The sequence below is a fragment of the Penicillium macrosclerotiorum genome, assembly GCF_028827735.1.
Source record: "Penicillium macrosclerotiorum strain IBT 26536 chromosome Unknown utg000002l_segment0_segment0, whole genome shotgun sequence".
Taxonomy (NCBI): Eukaryota; Fungi; Ascomycota; class Eurotiomycetes; order Eurotiales; family Aspergillaceae; genus Penicillium; species Penicillium macrosclerotiorum.
Window position 1 is genome coordinate 3,547,468 of NW_026643082.1, and position 19,900 is coordinate 3,567,367.

General features: G+C 48.2%; 8 protein-coding genes across 8 annotated transcripts; 4 read left to right on the top strand and 4 right to left on the bottom strand.

Moving 5' to 3' along the window:
* Positions 1-68: 68 nt before the first annotated feature.
* N7462_002421 (uncharacterized protein) lies at positions 69-1,100 on the bottom strand (the record flags this gene model as incomplete). The annotated part of the gene is made up of 1 exon (XM_057074147.1): positions 69-1,100. The coding sequence occupies one exon, from the start codon at positions 1,098-1,100 to the stop codon at positions 69-71; it is 1,032 nt and encodes a 343-aa protein (XP_056937788.1).
* Positions 1,101-1,982: 882 nt separating this feature from the next.
* N7462_002422 (uncharacterized protein) lies at positions 1,983-3,284 on the bottom strand (the record flags this gene model as incomplete). Its single annotated transcript, XM_057074148.1, has 1 exon — positions 1,983-3,284. One exon carries the CDS (start codon positions 3,282-3,284, stop codon positions 1,983-1,985), a length of 1,302 nt encoding a protein of 433 aa, XP_056937789.1.
* A 989-nt stretch (positions 3,285-4,273) lies between these two features.
* On the top strand, positions 4,274-5,164 carry N7462_002423 (uncharacterized protein; the record flags this gene model as incomplete). The annotated part of the gene is made up of 1 exon (XM_057074149.1): positions 4,274-5,164. One exon carries the CDS (start codon positions 4,274-4,276, stop codon positions 5,162-5,164), a length of 891 nt encoding a protein of 296 aa, XP_056937790.1.
* An 839-nt stretch (positions 5,165-6,003) lies between these two features.
* On the top strand, positions 6,004-6,518 carry N7462_002424 (uncharacterized protein; the record flags this gene model as incomplete). The annotated part of the gene is made up of 2 exons (XM_057074150.1): positions 6,004-6,204; positions 6,396-6,518. 2 exons carry the CDS (start codon positions 6,004-6,006, stop codon positions 6,516-6,518), a joined length of 324 nt encoding a protein of 107 aa, XP_056937791.1.
* Positions 6,519-8,035: 1,517 nt separating this feature from the next.
* Positions 8,036-10,990, top strand: N7462_002425 (ankyrin repeat domain-containing protein; the record flags this gene model as incomplete). Its single annotated transcript, XM_057074151.1, has 1 exon — positions 8,036-10,990. One exon carries the CDS (start codon positions 8,036-8,038, stop codon positions 10,988-10,990), a length of 2,955 nt encoding a protein of 984 aa, XP_056937792.1.
* A 14-nt stretch (positions 10,991-11,004) lies between these two features.
* N7462_002426 (uncharacterized protein) lies at positions 11,005-12,465 on the top strand (the record flags this gene model as incomplete). The annotated part of the gene is made up of 2 exons (XM_057074152.1): positions 11,005-12,102; positions 12,151-12,465. The coding sequence occupies 2 exons, from the start codon at positions 11,005-11,007 to the stop codon at positions 12,463-12,465; spliced, it is 1,413 nt and encodes a 470-aa protein (XP_056937793.1).
* A 246-nt stretch (positions 12,466-12,711) lies between these two features.
* N7462_002427 (uncharacterized protein) lies at positions 12,712-13,420 on the bottom strand (the record flags this gene model as incomplete). Its single annotated transcript, XM_057074153.1, has 2 exons — positions 12,712-13,214; positions 13,291-13,420. 2 exons carry the CDS (start codon positions 13,418-13,420, stop codon positions 12,712-12,714), a joined length of 633 nt encoding a protein of 210 aa, XP_056937794.1.
* Positions 13,421-15,517: 2,097 nt separating this feature from the next.
* N7462_002428 (Zn(II)2Cys6 transcription factor) lies at positions 15,518-17,592 on the bottom strand (the record flags this gene model as incomplete). Its single annotated transcript, XM_057074154.1, has 3 exons — positions 15,518-16,731; positions 16,827-16,915; positions 17,057-17,592. The coding sequence occupies 3 exons, from the start codon at positions 17,590-17,592 to the stop codon at positions 15,518-15,520; spliced, it is 1,839 nt and encodes a 612-aa protein (XP_056937795.1).
* Between the last annotated feature and the right edge of the window lie 2,308 nt (positions 17,593-19,900).

Consider the following 19,900-nt stretch of genomic DNA (forward strand, 5'->3'; position numbering starts at 1 on the left):
TCCCATGAGTCAAGAGGTAAGACATCACACAGTATTGTTTTCAAGGCAGCTATAATCATTTATGAGTATCAGTTTGGTTGAATGGGAGATGTCATACTTACACCAGATGTCAAGGAAGTCACGATATCCTTAATATCATCGATATTAGGATCTTTTCCGGTGATCTTGAAATATCGCTGGACTTCTGGGAATTTCCCTTCATTGCTCTTGCGACTCATATTCTCAAAGACTGATCTCATCTTATTGATGTCCCGCAAGCTCTCACTATAATTTTTAGCTTTGCCGTAGCTTGCGGCATCCTGATCAACCAGATCGGCACAGAAAAGAATGATGCCTGCAAGTCCGGAGGCAAGAGCCGTGGCAACTGAGCTCCCGTTGAGTGTTTGGACATTTTCCTCATTGTCAGATAGCACATCCAAACCCGGAAGAATGAATTGCACAGACTTTCCGTCTCCCGAGCTAGTTTTCACCAGGTTCCCGGATCGTGTAGCAGAGCCGATCTTGAATACTTGGTCAAGACCGACGGGGTAGAAGCCTTGTTCAATTAAAGCATCTTCACTTTCTCGTAGAGCGCAAAAGAGAAGTTTCTTTTGCTTGATAGCCTCGGCTATGGCAACTTGAAACTCTTCAGTATCCTTAGGGTTGGGTCCCTTTGCTGGGATTGTCCAACTCATAGAGATGATATCCACATTTTTGTGTAGCGCCCAATATATCGCCTGGAAAATGTCAGCGAGAGTTATCCCTTCCATCATCTTGGTTATTAGGTTAGTACATACCGCCTTTGCCGCTGTTGGCGGAATATCGGAACCCGGAGCTCTCTTTAACCTTGCGACATAAAGATGAACATTGGGACACATCTTACTTATGAGTCTTCCCATGATCGTTCCATGTTGACCAGGGTCAACATAGTAATTATCGAGACCAGTATCACCCATTTCATCAAATGTCCTTCCTTCATGTACTCTGAAGTTGGTCTTTTCTGGGTCAATGCCATCGTCAATAAGAGCCACTCGCACAATAGGATTCCGTGGAGCGTCGTAATTGCGCATTCCCTCGCAAAACTTGCTCATATGGTTGAGCCAATCATGACTAGATTGCATTCTGTTAGCTTTCTGCAAATCGACAAATTTATGAAACAATAGTCAAGGGGTATGACTTATGTAAAATAGATGCATACTTTTTCTTTGCACGACCCACTAACTCTTCATGCCCTGGGTCGTTGGGGTAGATCGAACTGTACGGAACAGCGTCGTTAATGCCAACTTTCACTTTGACAGATTTCGCATTCTTCGCGAAACGTCTTTCTAGCCTTTTTTTGAAAACATCCCTATAGTCTGTTAAAGAGTCGACATCTTCAAGACCCTGGTCGTCGGTCAGTGACAATGTATTCACCCGGACTCGATCACCAACATACCTTGTGAATTTTCACATTAACAGATTCCAGCTAATAGTTTGAATGTCAGAAGATGATTTGAAATCCGAGTCACATCAGAAACCTACTTTTTGAAGCTTGGCGAGTCCATGTTTACAGGCCCACCCTTGAAGTGCCGAAAAGTTTCCGCTTGAATGTAACACAACCGTCTTCACGTTCGGTGCTGCCTTGAGAATGGTGTCACTGTTGATATCAAGCTTTTTCCATTCCCAATGTTCAATGTGAAACCTTTTCGTCAAATCCACAATTGATTGGTCACTGTGTGGTGGTCCAATAAGATCATTGACAATGATTTTGAAAATCTTCTTGACTTTTCGCCTCTCCAAAAAGTCAAAAATTACTTCGTATGTATCAAGAAAGTCCGAGTCATCTGGCTTGCCTCCAACAAGTTTGACATATTTGCGGGGTGGCAGGGAAACATAACTCAGGCAAGTTTCAAATCGGAATTTATCAAATTTCTCATCTGTGATCGCTTTGACATAATTCTTCCCAATAGCCCTAGATGATCCGAGGTCAAGGCAAATCTTAAGCTCTGTTATATAAGTCAATATCAACTTGCTCTGCCCTTGCATAAAAAGAACAACACTACTCTTGGGAGACATAGAGGTACGTTACCTTCGACTCCACCAGGGTACAGGGAGTTGATCTTCACGTTATGGTCTACCATATTATCCCCAATGTAGGCTTCCTTAAGAACCTCCAGGACTCTTCGCTGGAGCTCTCCGGCAATGCCCTTGCCGGTCGGCTCTTGGTTGGCTTTGTGTAGAAGTAGTGCCTCGTAGGCCGTTTTATGTTTGTCGTCCTTCTCATACAGAGCTTGAGGACAAACCTCCACAATGGTCTTGATTATATCTTTGAGACTATTCAGTGCTTCGTGGTCCTGCTCTTTTGGCCTTTGGAACTTTTCGACTGCCAAGTGAAGCAATCGCTGACTGGAGTTTCCTCTTGGAGGAACAATAACATCTGCACCGCTCAGTCGAACTAGCTCTTTCACTGCATTGCAATCGGGAGCTTCACAATAACGGGCAATTATGTAGTGAAGAGAAGACTTGCTTGACTGCGTTTGTTGGGATGCTCTCTGCAATTTTAGCTTCAATTGATCATGAAACTCCAAAATCTCATCTGCCTTTCCGTGGGGGCATTCGGAGCCCTCCAGCCTTGTTTCCTTCGCATACGCGATCAGTGGATGCTTTAGATTGACTCGGCAAGCTGTTCCATCACATTGTTGTCGAAGAATCTCTTGAGTGGTTTGATCCAACAACAGGTTCAGCATACAATAGGCTATGGGGACGCATCTCTTCGCAGCAAACTCTAGAGCATTGGGTTCGCCTGCTTGATCACCCTGGTTTGGGTTTCCTCCTGTATGATCAAGCAAGTTGGGATTCTTTCCTATCACCCAAGGTATGATCTTATAGATTCCCCTTATCCACTGCTCTTTGCGAACGTTTTCTCTCTTCTTTTCTAGATCTTTGATTTGCTTGGCCATCCGATGAAAGATGGTCTGGTCATCATCGTCCACTTCCAGTACCCACTTGTCCTGTTCCAAGCGAGCATAGGGGTTTTCCATGTGGTCAGGAAAATTATTGAAATGAGTAACCAGGGCCTTGTGTTGAATCATGACATCTTGATCATCGGTTGAGCTCTGAGTATCAGTGTCGGCCCTATCATCTCGTCTCCTTGGATAAGCGGCTCCATCGCCTGGCTGGATTGATACATCGCCTTTTCTGAGAGGTAAATCCACCTTTGAAGCCTGGATTGAGATTGGAGAGTCGGAGTAGTTGACTCTATGGCTCGGAAAATGCCCACGGGCGGTCTGCTTTGGGACATTCTGCTGAACTGTCTGGACAGACATTGAGAGGAGTATCACCACAGAACTCTCTTAGATCCAGGCTCATCTGCTCATCCGAGTAAATTTCTGCGGCCAACAGCATGCGACAGCAATTTTCCAGGATCTATGAATGCGAGTTCGGAATGTACGTCTGGGCCGTTCACAATTAACGCCAATAGATTGTTGTGAAAGGCGGTGTTTTCACGTTCTGCGAACGGTTTTCTTATGAACAGGTTCGCCCGGGTAATAAAATACAGGTGAACTCGCCAAAAAGAGCCCCTTGTATATATTACACATCGATGTAAGCATAAGAAATGAAATACGGAGCTCAGAATACTATTCCTGGAATGAACAAGGTCTACAGCATGTACTAATCTTTAGCCGTCGGCCCAAGTCCCTTTATTTGGCCGCTCCAGCCATTAAGAAATGCAGCTGCAGTCACAGCGCACAGGCCGTGCTGACATGCACGAAGGCGGGTCTATCACACGCCAGCAGAGGCCACATTTGTTCCCGGAGGGCCAGGTAGGAACCCAACTTGAATTTCTTTCTATCCCGAGACTGTTAATTTCGAGGTATACGGAAGCATTTTAAAAGAAAGACGCGATACTCAAATTTCAAACAGAAGTAGCCTTTTAGTAACTACTCGACGAACGCAAAACTGGGAGGAAAGGGGGAATATAGTAGGCAGCCAGGGCTTGCGGCTGAAGGAAGCCAAGACGGCCAAACGCCCTGGTCATCCAAGAAGTCTGCCAGTACGAATGAGGGCAAGACTAAGACGAGAGAGGGATCAGCTGCATTTTTCTCTTCTGGGTGACCCCCTTCAAGGCGTTTGTTGTAGAATCTGGTATGGGCAGTGAAAGACTAGATCTTATTTCCACGGATTAGAATACGTGGCTATCGTCTTAGCGTAGAGACATCATTGTTATACTGCCATCCCCCTCATATAAAGCTGCTTTTACAAGTGTAATCCTAGGAACTATTCGAGTTTACCAATCTACGAATCTGCATTGGAAATGGCATCAAATACAGACAGCCCTCTTACTATCCCATTATTACCCGAACAAGACGGGGCTGGCTATCATACCCGAAATGGTCCAGGAGAACTTCAGCGCCCAACCATCATTGATGATCTCTGTGCCGGGCTTCTGCTTCAAGTTGAGTTACAGGGTGCTGTGCATGGAACACTTAGTCGTGGAGGAGATCCCGCGACTCTTCTTGTGGTGAAATTTTACTTCCAAGGCCGCACAGAGAAGCGACGGTTTCGAAGCGCAGAGATCAAGATTAGATTTGCCGATGAGCAACAACCCCTTCAAGAGGACCCAGAGGTCTTAGCTCTCTGGCCAGAAGGCGACTTCACTTTCAATGAATCCCAAGTGGACTTGAGCGACAGTAAAAGCGGCGGCGCCAACCTCAGTGGAGGAGCTGGAGCATTTCAGATGGGGCTTAATGGCACCTGGACACGAACCCAGGGTAGACAATTGAAAGAAAGAGCCAGCATCAATGGTGCGAGACGAATTGAGGGGCGTGATTGGGGTGCAAGAAACGTGGTGCGCTTGATTTTGGATGAGAATCGTGGCCAGGAAGGAGGGATCGTCAGCACATTATCAACAGCAATCTTGGTGAAGCGCAAATATGCCACTCAGCGTTTCATTGCCCAAATCGAAGTTACAGCACAGGCAGATATGAAATATGCAACAGCCTCTAAGATCCGGGAGCTCTCTGGCAAGACTCCCTTGAATGATCCTGTGGTGTTCGACCCCAAATGCGAACCAACCATTGCGGCAGTCGAGGACGCTTCGAACTTGGCAGCCGAGAGTCTAGAGTCTCTAGCCAGTATTATTTCCACGACCGTTCTTTCGACTATCCGGGGTGTTGCAGACGGGCAAAAAGAAACGGCGGCGTGATATGTGCCACAAGTGGGGCTACCAATGTAGTAATTTACGGAGAACATTCTATTTACGGATGAATCTTGGCACGTATTGAATTGTTATTACTTGTCAGATAATGGAGGTTACTTCATATGGGGCTGTTTCATGGACTAAGTTTGCCGGCAGGCTGACAAAGTATTCTGTTCATTTGTCGGGTTGATTTAATGGCTAGGAAAAAGCGAAGGTGGAAACACAGTAAACCAAAGCAAGTTGGTTACAGGAAACAATGTTTGATAAAGCGTTTCAACCAGCGGGATTATGTAGTCAAATTGAAAGCCCAACTGGTTAAGGCTCAGGATGGATATTAAGGAACCGTAAATTTTGTCTTGTGTGCAGGATTTCAAAGCATATGCAGCGTAGGAAGCCCTTTGGGTGGGAGCACCCGCATCTAAGAGGCTATTTCAGAAGAGATTAAGACTTCATTGGGCCCTGGTCAGTTGGTAAGACGTACCGGCTATTCCTTTTGACCCGCCCCCCCCCCCCCTTAGGCAATCGAGCTACGTTCGCTCCCATTGACCCTTCCCCACCCCAGTGCCAGAGAAGAGCACAACCAATACTTTCAGGCAACGAAGCTGACGAAGTTCCCCCGACCTGAAAAAAGCAACGCGTCTAGAGGTTCTCCTCTTGCGGCTGACCGCTTTTCATGCACACACTGCGCATCTAGCACTTGCTTGCCTTATTTCCTCCACGCGAACAGCATCGCTCTGTCTGTTGGAGGGAAGCGGACTTGGAAATGGCTGCAAATCATCCGACACGGGTATTATCCGCGGGAGATGATGATTGTCAACATGTGTCAGTAGCTTCACGTTATAGTGATGCAAGTTCGGGTTCTGATGAATGTTCTAAAATGTAGTGTCGCTTTCATTGGGCTCGGTGAAGAAATCGAGACACTACTCCTTGATGTCATTCCAGGTGTTCGCGTCCTGAGTTTCCCAGCCCCGTCGCCGTCAAAACAAGGTATCGAAGCCGGTGCGCGAAATCTGCTCCAAGGTCTTCACGAAGATCCCCCCATAAGTGTAAGTGATAATCCTAGAGAGTAATTATATTATGGCTCCTAAATCATTCAGCCTTGTCTAACTCCATTTATAGGAAAAGTCCCCCGAGATCACTATCTTCAGCCACGGAATTGCAGGTTTTATGGTCAAGCAGGCATGTTTCAAAAATGCTTATCACTTAAATATCATTTTCGTATTAATTCCCACTCTAGGCAATGATCCATGTTAACTCCCACAAGAAATACACGGAATTGTCCAGCATAATAACAGACCTGGTTCGCAAGTATCCTCCCTTCTCACAGAGCTACTCCCGTCCTGATGCGAAAATGATCTAGATATTTCTTGGAACACCTCATCGAGTTGAAAATGACTCGAGCTGGGCTACAGTTCTGAGAAAAATACCTCGTCTGGATGCGCAAAAGCTTGAAGATGGTCTTTCAAATTGTGTAGACTTGATATCAAGCTCGTTCCTCTCCATCGCAAGGAGATACCACATGACAAATCTCCTGGAACCCCAGTCTTCTCTGAAAGTTAGTTGAACTCTGTTTAGGCTGTGCTCTCTCACTAACGAAATGGCGGTGAAGATTGATGGCTTTGACACTCGCATATTCGGATATCGATTCGAGAAGAACATTGAATTTGAGAAGTTTTTGACTGCCCCCGAGCTTCGGGGCAAGATAAATGATCAAGAATGCCTGCATCAGTGCCTGACTCCTGCTCGCTTCACAGTATACGGTAAGAAAAGCATCGACATTGAGTTGCTGTTTTTCACACATACACATATTCATAGTTAACATGACCTATAGAAAATGTCGACGAGCAACGGTATTATCTGAGAATCCTAGAGGGTCTGTCTTGGTCGTGGAGACCAATGGATGGCCATGGGACGCTGAAAGAAGAAAAGTCCATGTTACGTCATCTTTTAGAGGAGAAACTTGGAGGAAGTTCTGCTCAGTCAATCCAACTTATCGGTCCAACAGGCTGCGCCAAAAGAACTTTGATGAACGACCTGATTTTTATTGAAGACCGAAAGCCGCAGAATACGGTCCTAATACTATCAAGAAGAGAATTCAAATCTCAAGATAATCTCTCAGTCTATGTCTTGAAAGCATTCGCCCATCAGATTCTCTGGCAGAAACCGTTTCTATTGTCTAGATTACAGCCCCATCTGCCAAATTTGGTGGATGATTTTGACTACGGTTGGACTGAGTCCTCTTTGTGGATCTTGATACGACTTTTATGTCAAGGCGATTGGACAGACGAGTTGGTTCTCTTTATTTCTGATATCTCTAGCTGGTCACAGACACTCCGACCACTTTTGCAGTTCATCCAAACCTCTTCAAAAATCCAACACCGAATCATCAGCACCAACATAGAGCCAGATCTCAGCCAACTCCCGGACTCTACATTCATATTTAATGTAGCTGACCCTGAGATTTGGAAATCTCGCTCCAGTCATATTATTCAGGAGGCTATTAGTAATAAACCTGTCTTCGATCATCCCGATATACTGGAGAAGGTTCATGGGTTACTTCAGCCACTTCTTGGGGATTGTCTTACTGCAACACTCTATTTGGAGCTAGTCTCACGTCTGACAGTCATTCCCACCCCCGCTGCTATTGAGCACAGTCTCAACAAGTTTCCAGTAAATCGTGAAATGATTTATCACCATGCGTTGACTTCGATCACAGCCAGGGGGCCGGAAGTTTCTCGCCTGTGCTCCCAAGCCCTTTCCTGGATGTTGCATGCCTCTCATCCACTTAATAAGAAGGAGTTGAAAGCAGCATTGGCTATCAGCCAAGCTGAACCGAAATCGTCGAAGCAAGAAGTGATGAAACACATGACTGCAAAGATGTGGCAGTTTTTGGATCAACACATTGGGTTGTTCCTGCGAGTTGATAATCGGACCATGCTCTTTGTCCACGATACTGCGAAGCACTCCATTCTGAAATACTCAGAAGAAACCGCGGAAGATGGATTTTCTATCTTTTCTCATACCATGCTTGCAACTCTGTGTGTTCGACATCTCTGTACCTTTCTTCCAGAATATCAACCTCACATGGAGAAATTACACAAAGGCGATGCGTTCATTCCATATGCAGCAAAACAATGGGCCCGGCACTATCATTTAGGCATACAAGATGCGGTTTCTGATGAGGCAGATGATGCCTCGACTGAGCTAGAAAGCCTTATCGAAGAATTCATTTCCTCGCAAGATCAACGGGACTCATGGTATGCCATTGTTCACCCAGAACTGACAGAATTCGACAAGTCTGGTGACATCCCAACAAAATTGGAAATGGCTTCTGAGCTAGGGTTAGCTCGAATCGTGGGCGAGGCTATCAAAAACAGGGATAATGATGAAATCGACGACAAGGTCCTCGAAAGATCGCTTCGACTAGCGACAAAATATGGCCATGGAAATATTGTGAACCTAATAACTCAGACGGAAGTTTCGGTTTCATCAGCACTACCATTTTCTACGGAGCAGGACAAGGTCCAAATACTGCAACACTTCCTCGAAATTGATCGCAAAAAGTCTTTCCATTTTGCAACAACCGACATTTCTGCAGCACTAGAAAGTGCTGCTCAAAATGGTCATTTGGAGGCAGTGCGGTTGATCCTTGCCCACACCAAGGGAATTCAGGAGTACGAAGTTGTACATGACTTGCCACTTGAAGAAGCAGCCGATAGGGGACATATGGAGATTCTGGATTATCTCTTGCAATACGTAAAAGAGTTGCCAGAGACCGAGAAAGCCGATCAGGAACCGCCAGCTCAAGAGGAGAGGATCTCTGATGAAGACCAGAAAATAGAAGACAAGGAGGATGATCTTGAAGTCAAAGACAGTGGACAGCAAGCAGCCGCTGGGGAACCGCAATCCGAGGATGTCGTCGAGTCGAAATCCGAGCCTGAAGATGAGGAGTCTGTTTCTGAAAACGAGAAGCCGAGTATTGAAGACATGAAAAAAGGTGCCCTCTATCGTGCTTGCCGCCGCGGTAACGAAGAAATGGTGCGCCTTCTTCTGCAACACGGCATAAAGCCCACGCACAAAGCGATCAATATTACGGCAGAAGCAGGATATTCCGATATCATGAAATTGATACTCGAAGCTCTTGATCCACAGAACGCCGATGATGTGAAATTGAATGAGACATTTGCTCTGTCGAAGGCTGCCGAGAATGGGCATCTTGCGGTGGTGAAGCTGCTTTTGGATAACAACGTCTCGATTGATGGACTGTCCCCAGAAGAAGATACCCCGCTACACAGAGCTGCAGCAAACGGATATGTTGAGGTCTGTAGGCTCCTCATTTCACAAGGGGCGAACCCGAATGGAATCAAGGACGACAAAATGACGCCCGCGCAACTAGCAGCAGATGGAGGATATCTGTCGACATTCCAGGCTCTTCAAGAATGCCCTGATCCATCCAACTACTACAATTATATTCGACTTGCCGCCGAGAATGGCCACGTACTGATGGTCCGTTATCTGCTTGGACTTGACCAAGAGCTTGATCCGAAAAATAATGAACTTGAATCTGCTCTTGCGACGGTCGCATCTAAGGGGTACTTGGCAGTCACTCGTGAGCTGTGCAAAGCTGGAGTAGAAGTCAACCGACGAACAGGGAATCACTCAGCTATTCACAATGCCGCTGGAAAGGGACATGTGCAACTGGTTGAATATTTGCTGACCCAAGGAGCGGACGTGAACGCGTGTGGTGATCTGAGAAGAACACCGCTCCACGAGGCAGTGAAGTACCCGGAAATATTGGCCATGCTCCTTGATCATGGCGCTCATGTTGATGTTACAGACTTAGATGACAGGACACCGTTGCACGCCGCGATTGGGGCAAAAGAGGAGACTTCAACGGAAGATGACCTTGAAAGGTCTGTCCGAATGCTCATAGAGGCCAATGCCGATGTTGATGCAAAGGATGAGGACGGTAATACCCCACTTCATCTTGCTGCCCGGGTTTCTTTTGAGGCGGCCGTCGATGCCCTCCTTGAACGATCTGCAAAAGCCACAGGGGCGAACGAAGATAAAAATACTGTCCTCCATCTTGCTGCTAAGTTTAGCAGCCCTGCAATCATGAAGAGCCTCCTCGGAGCAAGCACTGGTGGTTGCGATTCAACTAACGAGGAAAGCAAAACGCCTTTGAATATTGCTGCAGCCCGTGGAGAAAATACCATTGTACTTCTTCTCGTTGAGGAGACCAGTGACAAAGCTATCAATACTGCCGACGAAGATGGCAAGACTCCTTTACACTATGTCGCTCGAAATAGTGATGGAGAAGCCTTGAAGGCCCTCGTGGCTGCTGGAGCGGATATTAATGCAAAGGATGCCTCGCAAGCGACTGCCCTCATAAATGCTGCCACGCGTGGAGACCTGGAAACTGCTAAACTTCTTCTTGAATGCGGGGCGGATATGGAAATCATTGATAAAAATAATGATACCGCACTTCTTGCAAGTATTCCAGAAAACTATGTCGATATTGCAAGGCTGTTGTTGGAGAAGGGTGCCAATGTTTCCGCGGTCGAAACATATGGTAACGCCCCACTTCTGTTGGCTGCCCTCGATGGTCACAAAGATATGGTTCAACTTCTCCTAGAGAGTGGGGCAAACATTGACCAGGCAAATGACGACAAATGGACTCCTCTTGCTGCTGCTATAACCAACGACCATGCAGACATAGCGAGTATACTGGTAGATCACGGAGCCAACATTGAAGCAATGAATACTTTTGGCTCCACCCCCTGCATCTTGCGGCTATTGGAGGCAACATGGAAATCATTCGTCTGCTTCTAGAGAAGGGCGCAGATATGGAAGCCGCCAGCACCGATCAGTGGACGCCTCTTGCTAGTGCTGTCAGCAAGGGCCATTTAGAGATATCAAAACTTTTGATAGGACATGGCGCAAACATCGAGGTAGAAAATAGCCTCAAATGGCGTCCACTCAATCTTGCAGCTTCGAATGGTCATTTTGATATAGCAAAGATGCTGATGGAAAAGGGAGCCGATCTTGAGGCTCCTAATAAGGACAAATGGACACCCCTCCCAACAGCTGCCAACAAGGGCCATACCGAAATAGTCAAACTACTTGTGGAAAAGGGTGCCAATATTGAGGCAGCTAACATCCATAAATGGCGTTCACTGAACCTTGCAGCCTCAAGTGGATTTATTGACATTGTGAAATTTCTTTTAGGTCATGACGCGGACGTTGAAGCCGCTAATCAGGATAAGTGGACGCCTGTTGCAAGTGCTGCGCTCAATGGTCACTCGGAGGTCGTCACGGCCCTACTTGATCAAGATGCAAATATCGAGGCGAAAAATAAATATGGCTCAAGTCCTTTGAGCCTCGCAGCGTCCAATGGCCACCTTGAAACTGTGAAACTATTGGTAGATCGAGGAGCAGATGTCGAATCATGTGATACTGACGGGTTCACTCCGCTTATAGTCGCTGCATCCGATGGCCATCTTGAAGTATGTCAGTACCTGCTTGACAAGAACGTCAAAGTCAATGTGACGGGACGAGCAAACGAATCGGCTCTTTATCGAGCGATCAGATACAAACACTTGAACGTTATCCGGCTGCTCTTGAAGTACCGCGCAGATCCCGATATATGCACCGACCACGGCTTCAGCCCGTTGCATGAGAGCATTCATAGTAATTATGTTGATGGTGCTGCGGTACTTATTGAGCATGGTGCATCAATTGATTGCAGAGACATGCTTGGTAAAACGCCGCGCGATTGGCTGATTCTTCATGACGCTGATAAATTCTATGAACGCATCCCCTCGTTGAAGCAGATGTCACCAACAAATGAAAGTGATTGGAAAAAGGCTACCAGAGAAAGTATTGTTCGCATACTCGGCAAGATTGATGTGCCCGACAGCAATAAAAACCACCTGCTGTGGCAGGTATGCCTGTGTCTCTCCCAGCTAGGAGATATATCAATTTCGAACAAGTGCATGCTGCAAAGAGCCGAGTTAGACGCCGATACCAAGAAGTTCAAATTTGTTGGATTTTGCGATCTATGTGAAGAGCCATTTTATGATGTCGTTTGGATGTGTCGTATGTGTCCTGACACTTCCTTCTGTGAAAACTGTGTGGAGAAGCAGAAGGAGACCCAGAAGGTGATGTGGTGTATGGGACATGAATATCGTGAAATTCGTGCCTGTCCCCCCTATACTGATGATCCTCCGGACAGCGAAGGGAACTTGAAAGCGCTGCTAGAGGAAATCCACTCCGTGTATGATAAACAAGGCGATCCACCTGCATGATGCTATCTCATAATCTTTGTTTCGTTCACTCAGGGCTACCCAATTTTTGCTCAGATTTACCTGGAAATTTTATCAATATCCATTTATTAATTATTTGAATTCATAATGAATTTATTAAGAATTATCTAGGGTAAGATTAGAGACATGAAACATAAATCAGGTATCGCGGCAAAAAGATGATCAACAGCAAAATCAAAATAGCAATTCTACTATCTTGATCCTCGAGGCCTCTGGGCAACTCAAGTGCTAGCATCGATAACCCACCATAAGCCCTCCGATTGTTGATGGAGTGCCAGCCTCCCATGCAAGCAGCATATCCTCTCTGGTCTCAAAGAAAACGATCACACATTCGCATTGGAAGATCTGAATTCCGCTTGCTTTAGGGAGAGCCGACTTGATTCGAGTAAGATCCTCCGTGGTGAGCTGTTCTCGCACATCAATGTTCCGGAGCAAAGGATCGGCCATTTGGGTTGAATACTTGGTGTCGTAGTCTGCAGGAGTCTCGAAGAAGGGCTGGGTGTGAAGCGGTCGTCCACCCACTAGACAGAAGGGGATGCTGTCTCCCATTCGTGGAAATATCAGCCAGACTTGATGGCCAGAGTGCTTCTGTGTCAGGGCAAAGACTTCTGGCTCGGAGCGAAAGGCTGGATGGAAGGTACGGATCAGGTCCTCGTTCTTATCGGTGACCCGTTCCAGGCTTGCACGTCGGTTAGCGAAGGTTGCCGGCCCCCATGCCTCTGAGTTTGTTTCTATATTGTTAGTCCCGATGAACAGCTCTGCTGGTTATGAGAACTCTCTGTGCGAGATAAAGGCAGCAAAACTCACTGTCAATACGGCGCATCTTGCGACCGCCGCTGAGAACAGGAGGTCCGATTGACTGGTCGCCTTTCAAAGGGAAGATCTTAGCCGGAGATCCTATGGCCCGTGGGCGCGAGTGGGAGTTGACTGGCGCCATGACCATTGATTGAGAGAAAGCTGACATGGATCTTGGTTGTTGAGGATATTTGAGGTTCACGGGTTGAGGGATCTTGCGACCCTCCAGATTATGGGAAGCACGAGACAAACTGACATTTAAGGTGTAACGTTGAGGTCAAAATTGGTCAGCTTCAAAAGACTGGGCCGCGTCTTAATCGGTTCCATGGATGGTGCCCTATGTCGCAAGTGCTGAGTGACTGTTGACGGTCAACCCGCGGATCACGCCCGCCTTCGGATAGGGAAGCTCGCTGCCATCTGTCTCTACATCAGGAATGCCAGTTACGCTAGGAGGAGAACTGCAAGACCAGACGAGACCAGAAGAGACAGCAGAGAAGATCATTCTCTTTTCATTGACGTAGTATTTCCCGGGTGGAAGGGAATCGACAATCGCATGATTGCTTTGGATGTGAATTTATTCAATGTAGTAAGGACCAGTGTTGTGAGGCTTTCCACGATGAATTTTATATCTCAGTCACCAATACTTCTAATCCTCGAGCCTCAGGGGCACAAAGTCGTATTATATTTAGAATTCCAGGCTGACAAATAACTCGAGTACTGCATCCAATGCCAACCAATTGAAGGACATCGTGATTTAGTGACTATGTATTACATCACTTGGAAGTCATCATTTTCGCTAAGCAATCCTAGGAATACCTACTCGTAAAATTAAATATATTCACCACCGAACCGCCAATCCTGATGTATGATCTTAAACCTGACGAGAAGAACTATGATTCTGAAAGGTTTCCAGCCCAGGTCTTTGTAGATACTAATCAGCCAGCGAGATACAGCCTTATCATTCTACCAAAGGCTCCTCCAAGGTAACATTGCACCCCCATTTTCTTACGAAGGAAAGAGCACTGGATATCGTCGCTGGTCTGTTCATTCCAACTTTCTGTCCTGAGCATTGCAGACCTCGAAGAGCAACGACGGCGCTGAGCAGTACTCGATATTGCTCATCTCCGATAGTCATGTGTGCAGGCACATAAACGAAGCAGAGACGTGGATACGAGTCGTTTGCTCTTTCGTCTACCGCCACCGCTCTTTCCTCTCGTTGTCCTGGTCTAGACCTGTCGGACACGTAAGATCCTACTTCTCCAATTTACGTTAATTTATGTAAATGGGTAGTCACGGGGCTCTTCAAGGGGAATCATCTTTCATTTTCATGTTGACCGCTCAATTGTCTTAAAATACACAAAATATTCGTAGCATGCAATCGTTGGCAATACATACAGAGCAATATGAAGGGGAAATATATACAACACGAGCCACTCCAAGCCAATAAAAGGATATACACGTAGAACTCAACATATTCAAGGTTCTCCTTCCATTCCCACCGATAGCACCGTTCCAAGGGAAGCACACAACGCCACTCGTCATCATTATAATAAACCAGCACAGAACACATCCTCTTGTGCGAAACTAGAACGACCACCCCAACTTTTTTTAGGCTTTAGACTTTGTGCATATCCCAGCGCAGTGGGAAGGAGAAAGAATGTTCACAGTCCACGGACAGCGTTCGCAAAGCGGACATGATCGACCACCCGACGTGACCTGTCCTTTTCTTGGGTTCAACATCCTCCCCATCCCCCCATTCTCCCCCCGCATGCCATCCCCCCACATACAGTCCCTTGCTGTAGGGCACACACCGGCTGCAAATCGCCATTTCACAGAAAGAGACAGGGGGTGGGGGGAAACACCAGACCATGAGACAAACAGAAGCTCAACACTCGGGCCTCCCATGCCCTCGCCTTTCCAATGCAGATGCATGGTGAATCACACAGAACAGAGTAGAACGCCACATAACATAGTACAGCCTGCCCGATGAAAAGGGTCATCATATGCTCAATGTCGGATATTCACGATATTGAGCCGGAATTCAAGGAAAGTTTCGCGTCCAGGTAAGGAAGAGGTGACCGAGATGGACACGCCTTCGACTGTGACGGATTGGAACAAGTAAAAAAAAAAAAAAAAAACAATGCGTAACGGAAGTGAAGCGTGAGAGGAAGAGGGTATCAAATAAAGGCGTGAGAGGTAGAGGGGAAGAGGAGCTGCGGGGCGAAGGGGGTAAAACCCGTTAAGTGATCAGGAAGTCCATGTTCATGTCATGAATGATCTTTTCCCAGTCCCAGCTGTCCTCGATTTTCGTATCCATGATATCCCACACTCGAGCCACTACCTTGAAGGCGGGCTCGATGTTGCGGAGATTGGAGTAGGCTTTAAGTGATTCAAAGCCACGTTGTATGCGTTCACGCTGGTGCGGGAGGAATGCCGAGCATCCGAGCAGGAAGAGCGGCATTAGGACAATGCTGTAGGCACCGGCATCCTGCGGCAGGCGGTCCAAATAGGATAGGCCGTCGTCGACGACTTGGGCAATCTTGTCGCTCGGGCGTGAGGGCCGGATCGTGCGGTACAGGTAGACCCAGGTGGACTGGCGGTAGACTTGGGCGAGGAGCCAGTTCGGGGTGTCTTCCTCGTGCGAGGTCTTCCAGGTCCGGATGGCGCTATCGATCTGGACGGCCTCACTCAGCGTCTGGTAGTCCACGGCAGGCTCATAGCCCTCGTTGAAACGCTGGCGAATACGGTCTCGCAGTTGGGTGATGTCGGAGATGTAGTTGAATAAGCCATCAAACACGCCCAGGAAGGCTCCGGCCTGGGCCCCGGGGACGAAGTCGGGTAAGCGCAGCCCACCATGCATCAGAGCGGGACGGCGGTCCAGAGATGTGAGGGCATTGGAAACATCGTGATATTGGAAGAACTCGACGATGAACTGCCGGAATTTTTCGTTGCGGGGTTGCTGCGAGACGAGGAGATACCGGGCCGCGTCCATGTGTGGTCGATATTCGCCGTTGGTCTCGCCTTCGCAGATGGTGTTCAGGCTGAGAGCAATGGTGGATGCGATGATCGGATCCTCGACGAGCAGCTGTTGTTCATCCTCATCCATGCCCTGGCCCTTGCTTTGAGATGATGAGGCATTAATGTTATCCTTCAAATCCTGAATAGCTCGATGGAAATGAAAGTATTTCCGCTCTTTCAGCTTGGGCTCTGGATCAAGGCCAGACAGGTGCGATCCTGATAGACACATGAGCGAATGCATGAGCCCGCGGTGCTGGGTTGCCATGGGCAGCAAGATTTCCTTGAACGGGTTCGAGTCATCGTTGATGAGAGTCAACACCCGACTAAATCCATAGACAAAGTGGTCGAGAAAACGGCGGTCGATCTCGGTTTCAATCCCATCGATGAGGAGGGGGAGGTTGCGCGGGACGGTGACGAGGGACTGGCCTCGGACGGCTGAAGGGCGAAAGAGGGATGCAGTCAGCGAGTGTCACAGGTTTGGTTGGGTGCTTGCGCGGCCGTATTGAAATCTGGTCAGTGCAGGAACATACCGTCGGCCATCTTTTGCCGTCCGCTCTTCCATATTTCCTTCGGCGGGTACCCTTCACAAACAACGGCATTCTTCTGACAGTTGAGACACCTACACCGACCGCAAAACACAGGACAAAGAGGTTAGAATTGAAAATGATTCTCATATCATAGATCGATCACACAGAGACGGGTCGGGAAGGATCGGTTTCCAAGGTCAGTTGATCTTTGATCTGGTCCGGGTGGCACTTACGCTGGCTTGGTCTCGTCGCACTTCTTCTTCCTACGACGGCAGGTAATACAACCGGTCTTGGACCGACCCTTGGTGACCTTGACCTGGCCGCCTGGTGCCGGCAGCGGGTGTTTGCGCGGTCGTCCACGTTTCCGTGGAACGGCGGCGGGAGCGCCCGCGGGATTATCATGCTCGTGCTCAGTCCCCACATCCGACGGCTTGATACTTTGTATATCTTCGTCGTCCAACTCCTCCACCTTGGGTAGAGCATCGTCCATGTCGAAATGCGCATGCCGATCCAGCCCGAATGCCGCCGAGGCCGAGGAACAATCGAACGCATGCGATCGGGGATATAGTTCGCTGTGCGCATCGAGATCCTCGGGCGGCGACCGATCCGAAGGGTCGGCCATCCAGTCTGGCGAGTCGGAGGAGGTGTCGTCGGGACTGGCGCCGGTGCTGGTACTAGAGGTGCTGGCCCTCAGCGCGATCCCCGAGTGCAGAGTGGGGGAGATCCGAGAGGCCTGCGGTGCGGCCCTCATCCTGAAGACCTGATCCATTCAAATCTGAGGGCGCGAGGAAGGAAGGATTCTGCATGGACAACATTGAAGGGCCGTCCTAGAAGAAAGGACGGGTACTAGGAGGGAGCCAGCGCAAGTTGTGGGCAGTCGGCGCTGCTGACGGGGGAAGCGGGAGGGGAAGAGAGGAGGGGGGGAGAGGGTCAGGGAGTGGAGGCCAAGAGGATCGGTGCGCCGGGTATAGTTATGGCATGCACTGATTGGGTCCGGGGCAGAGAAGGATGGAGGAGGCGCGGGTAAACTGTGGGTGGCCGATCCGGAGCAGGTCAGGGAGAGAGAGAGAATCAGCTCAGGCAGGTCGGAGGGGGACGGGGGAGGGAAGGGAGAGGGGGAAGTGAGGCCAAGCAGAGAGAAAGCTAAGTCGAAGCGGGGAGGGGGCGCGGATATAACAGACTATAAGAGGACTGGAGGACTCGAGCACTCGAACAGACGACGAGAGGCGCATTTGCGCAACAGAATTCAATGTGTCATGGAAAACCTGAGGTCATACGAATTGGGGCCCTGAAACTGCGTTCTTCCAGCATTAAACTTTCCATGCGGGGGAGGCTGCCAAGCATGTTGGATCTGACGCCCTGATTTGCAGTGAGAAAAAAAAAAAAAAAAAAACAATGCGGGAAATATAAAATATTAGAATATTAGAATATTAGATTATTGGATTATTGGATTATTGGGATCTTGGGATATTTGGGATTTGGCATATTGGGCTATGGGACTATTCGAAAGGATCGTTGACGGGTCTAAGAATGGGGACCGGGGAAAGCCGCAACCAAAATAATAATAATAATAATAATAATAATAATAATAAAAACAAAATAGTAAAATAGTAAAATAATAAAATAAAACCAATCTAAGTCTGCGTTTGCGCTTGGGGAAAGATTTACTTTTTACTTTGTGGCCTGTTCACGCCCATTTTTCTCCATGCTTGAATTCTCTAATTCTCGAGCGATGGAGATTTTCGTTTCTTTTCTTTTCCCTTCGTTTCTTTTCCTTTGGGTATCCTTTTTTCCATGGCGGCTTTTGTCTCTTTCTCGTTCTCTTTCTCTTTCTCTTTTTATATTTATTTGTATTTATTTTTGTGTTTATTTTTATTTTTATTTTTTGGTTTCTTCATATCTGAACCCGATTGGCAAGTGACCGGTTGAGGGGGGTTGCCTCCATGAACCCTCTCATCTGCTGGTGGCGACGATCCATAGCTTAGGCCCTCATTCTGAAGTTCCGACGCTCTGCTGGCAGGATGATTGGGCTCTGCTCCGGATGTTTGTCTGTTCGTCTGGCCCTCAACGCCCATCACGCTCACGCCCATCCCTCCTCTGCGCCTCGTTCCTAGATCCCTAGATCCCTAGATCCTTGTATCCCGATATCCCGCTGTGTCGCTGTTTCTTTGCTCTTCATCCTCTCCTTCAGTCCCGGGCCCCAAAAAGTAGGTCGCGGAGGCTACAGGTCGAGCGGGGGCGAATCATGCAATACCTGCCTGCTTACCCCCGGACATCCTGACCTATGAAGAATCATCCCTGGAGAAGTTTGACCTATAGTAACCCTATAGTAACCCTAAGCCCCGGGAGTTGTCCGGAGGTCCAGCCAGGACGAGAAGTAAAAGAAGGCAGTCTACTAACAGGGAAGCGCAAACGCCTCAAATCGGTGTTTGTCCCGTCCCAGCGGTTCCTCTGATGACGGGCTGAGGGATGGGTCCCCTATAACTGGTCCAACCTATAGGCCCGATGAAGAGTCTCCATATAGTATGAATCATATTATGCTATCATTCTTCTCACTGTGGTCACGATGCTCGCGATGCTCCTCCCAATCCGACCCAATGTGCTTTCCTCTTCGGTGCCACCGGGGCGCCGTTCTATGTATAGATGGTTCTCGGGGGCTTTTCTAGCCAGGACCAGGGGCCAGGGCTCCCGGGGCGCCAGGCCCAGGGAGACCAGGCATCATCCCCTCCCCGGAGGGCCCCCCTCCTTGACCCCCTTACCCCCATGCTTCCCGAGCCTGTGACCCTCACCGTGCCCCTCTTGGGGGCGGTTAGTAATAGGCAACAAAGTGAGTTGTCTACTGGGGCAAATCGTACAGCCGGAAAACAGACTCTGTTCTTTTCCATATTCGTGTCCGCGCCAGGACCCAACGGCTCCCCTAGGTACGACGACCTGCCCCTGTTCGCCTAGTGTTTTGCCCAAGTAGTCCAATTTCGGCCCAGGAAAGCGCGGCAGGTTTCACGAATTGGTCCTAGTCATCGTACGCCCGACGCTCGCCAATCCTCAACCTTTCTTTGACCAGTACTTTTGGCACCTTC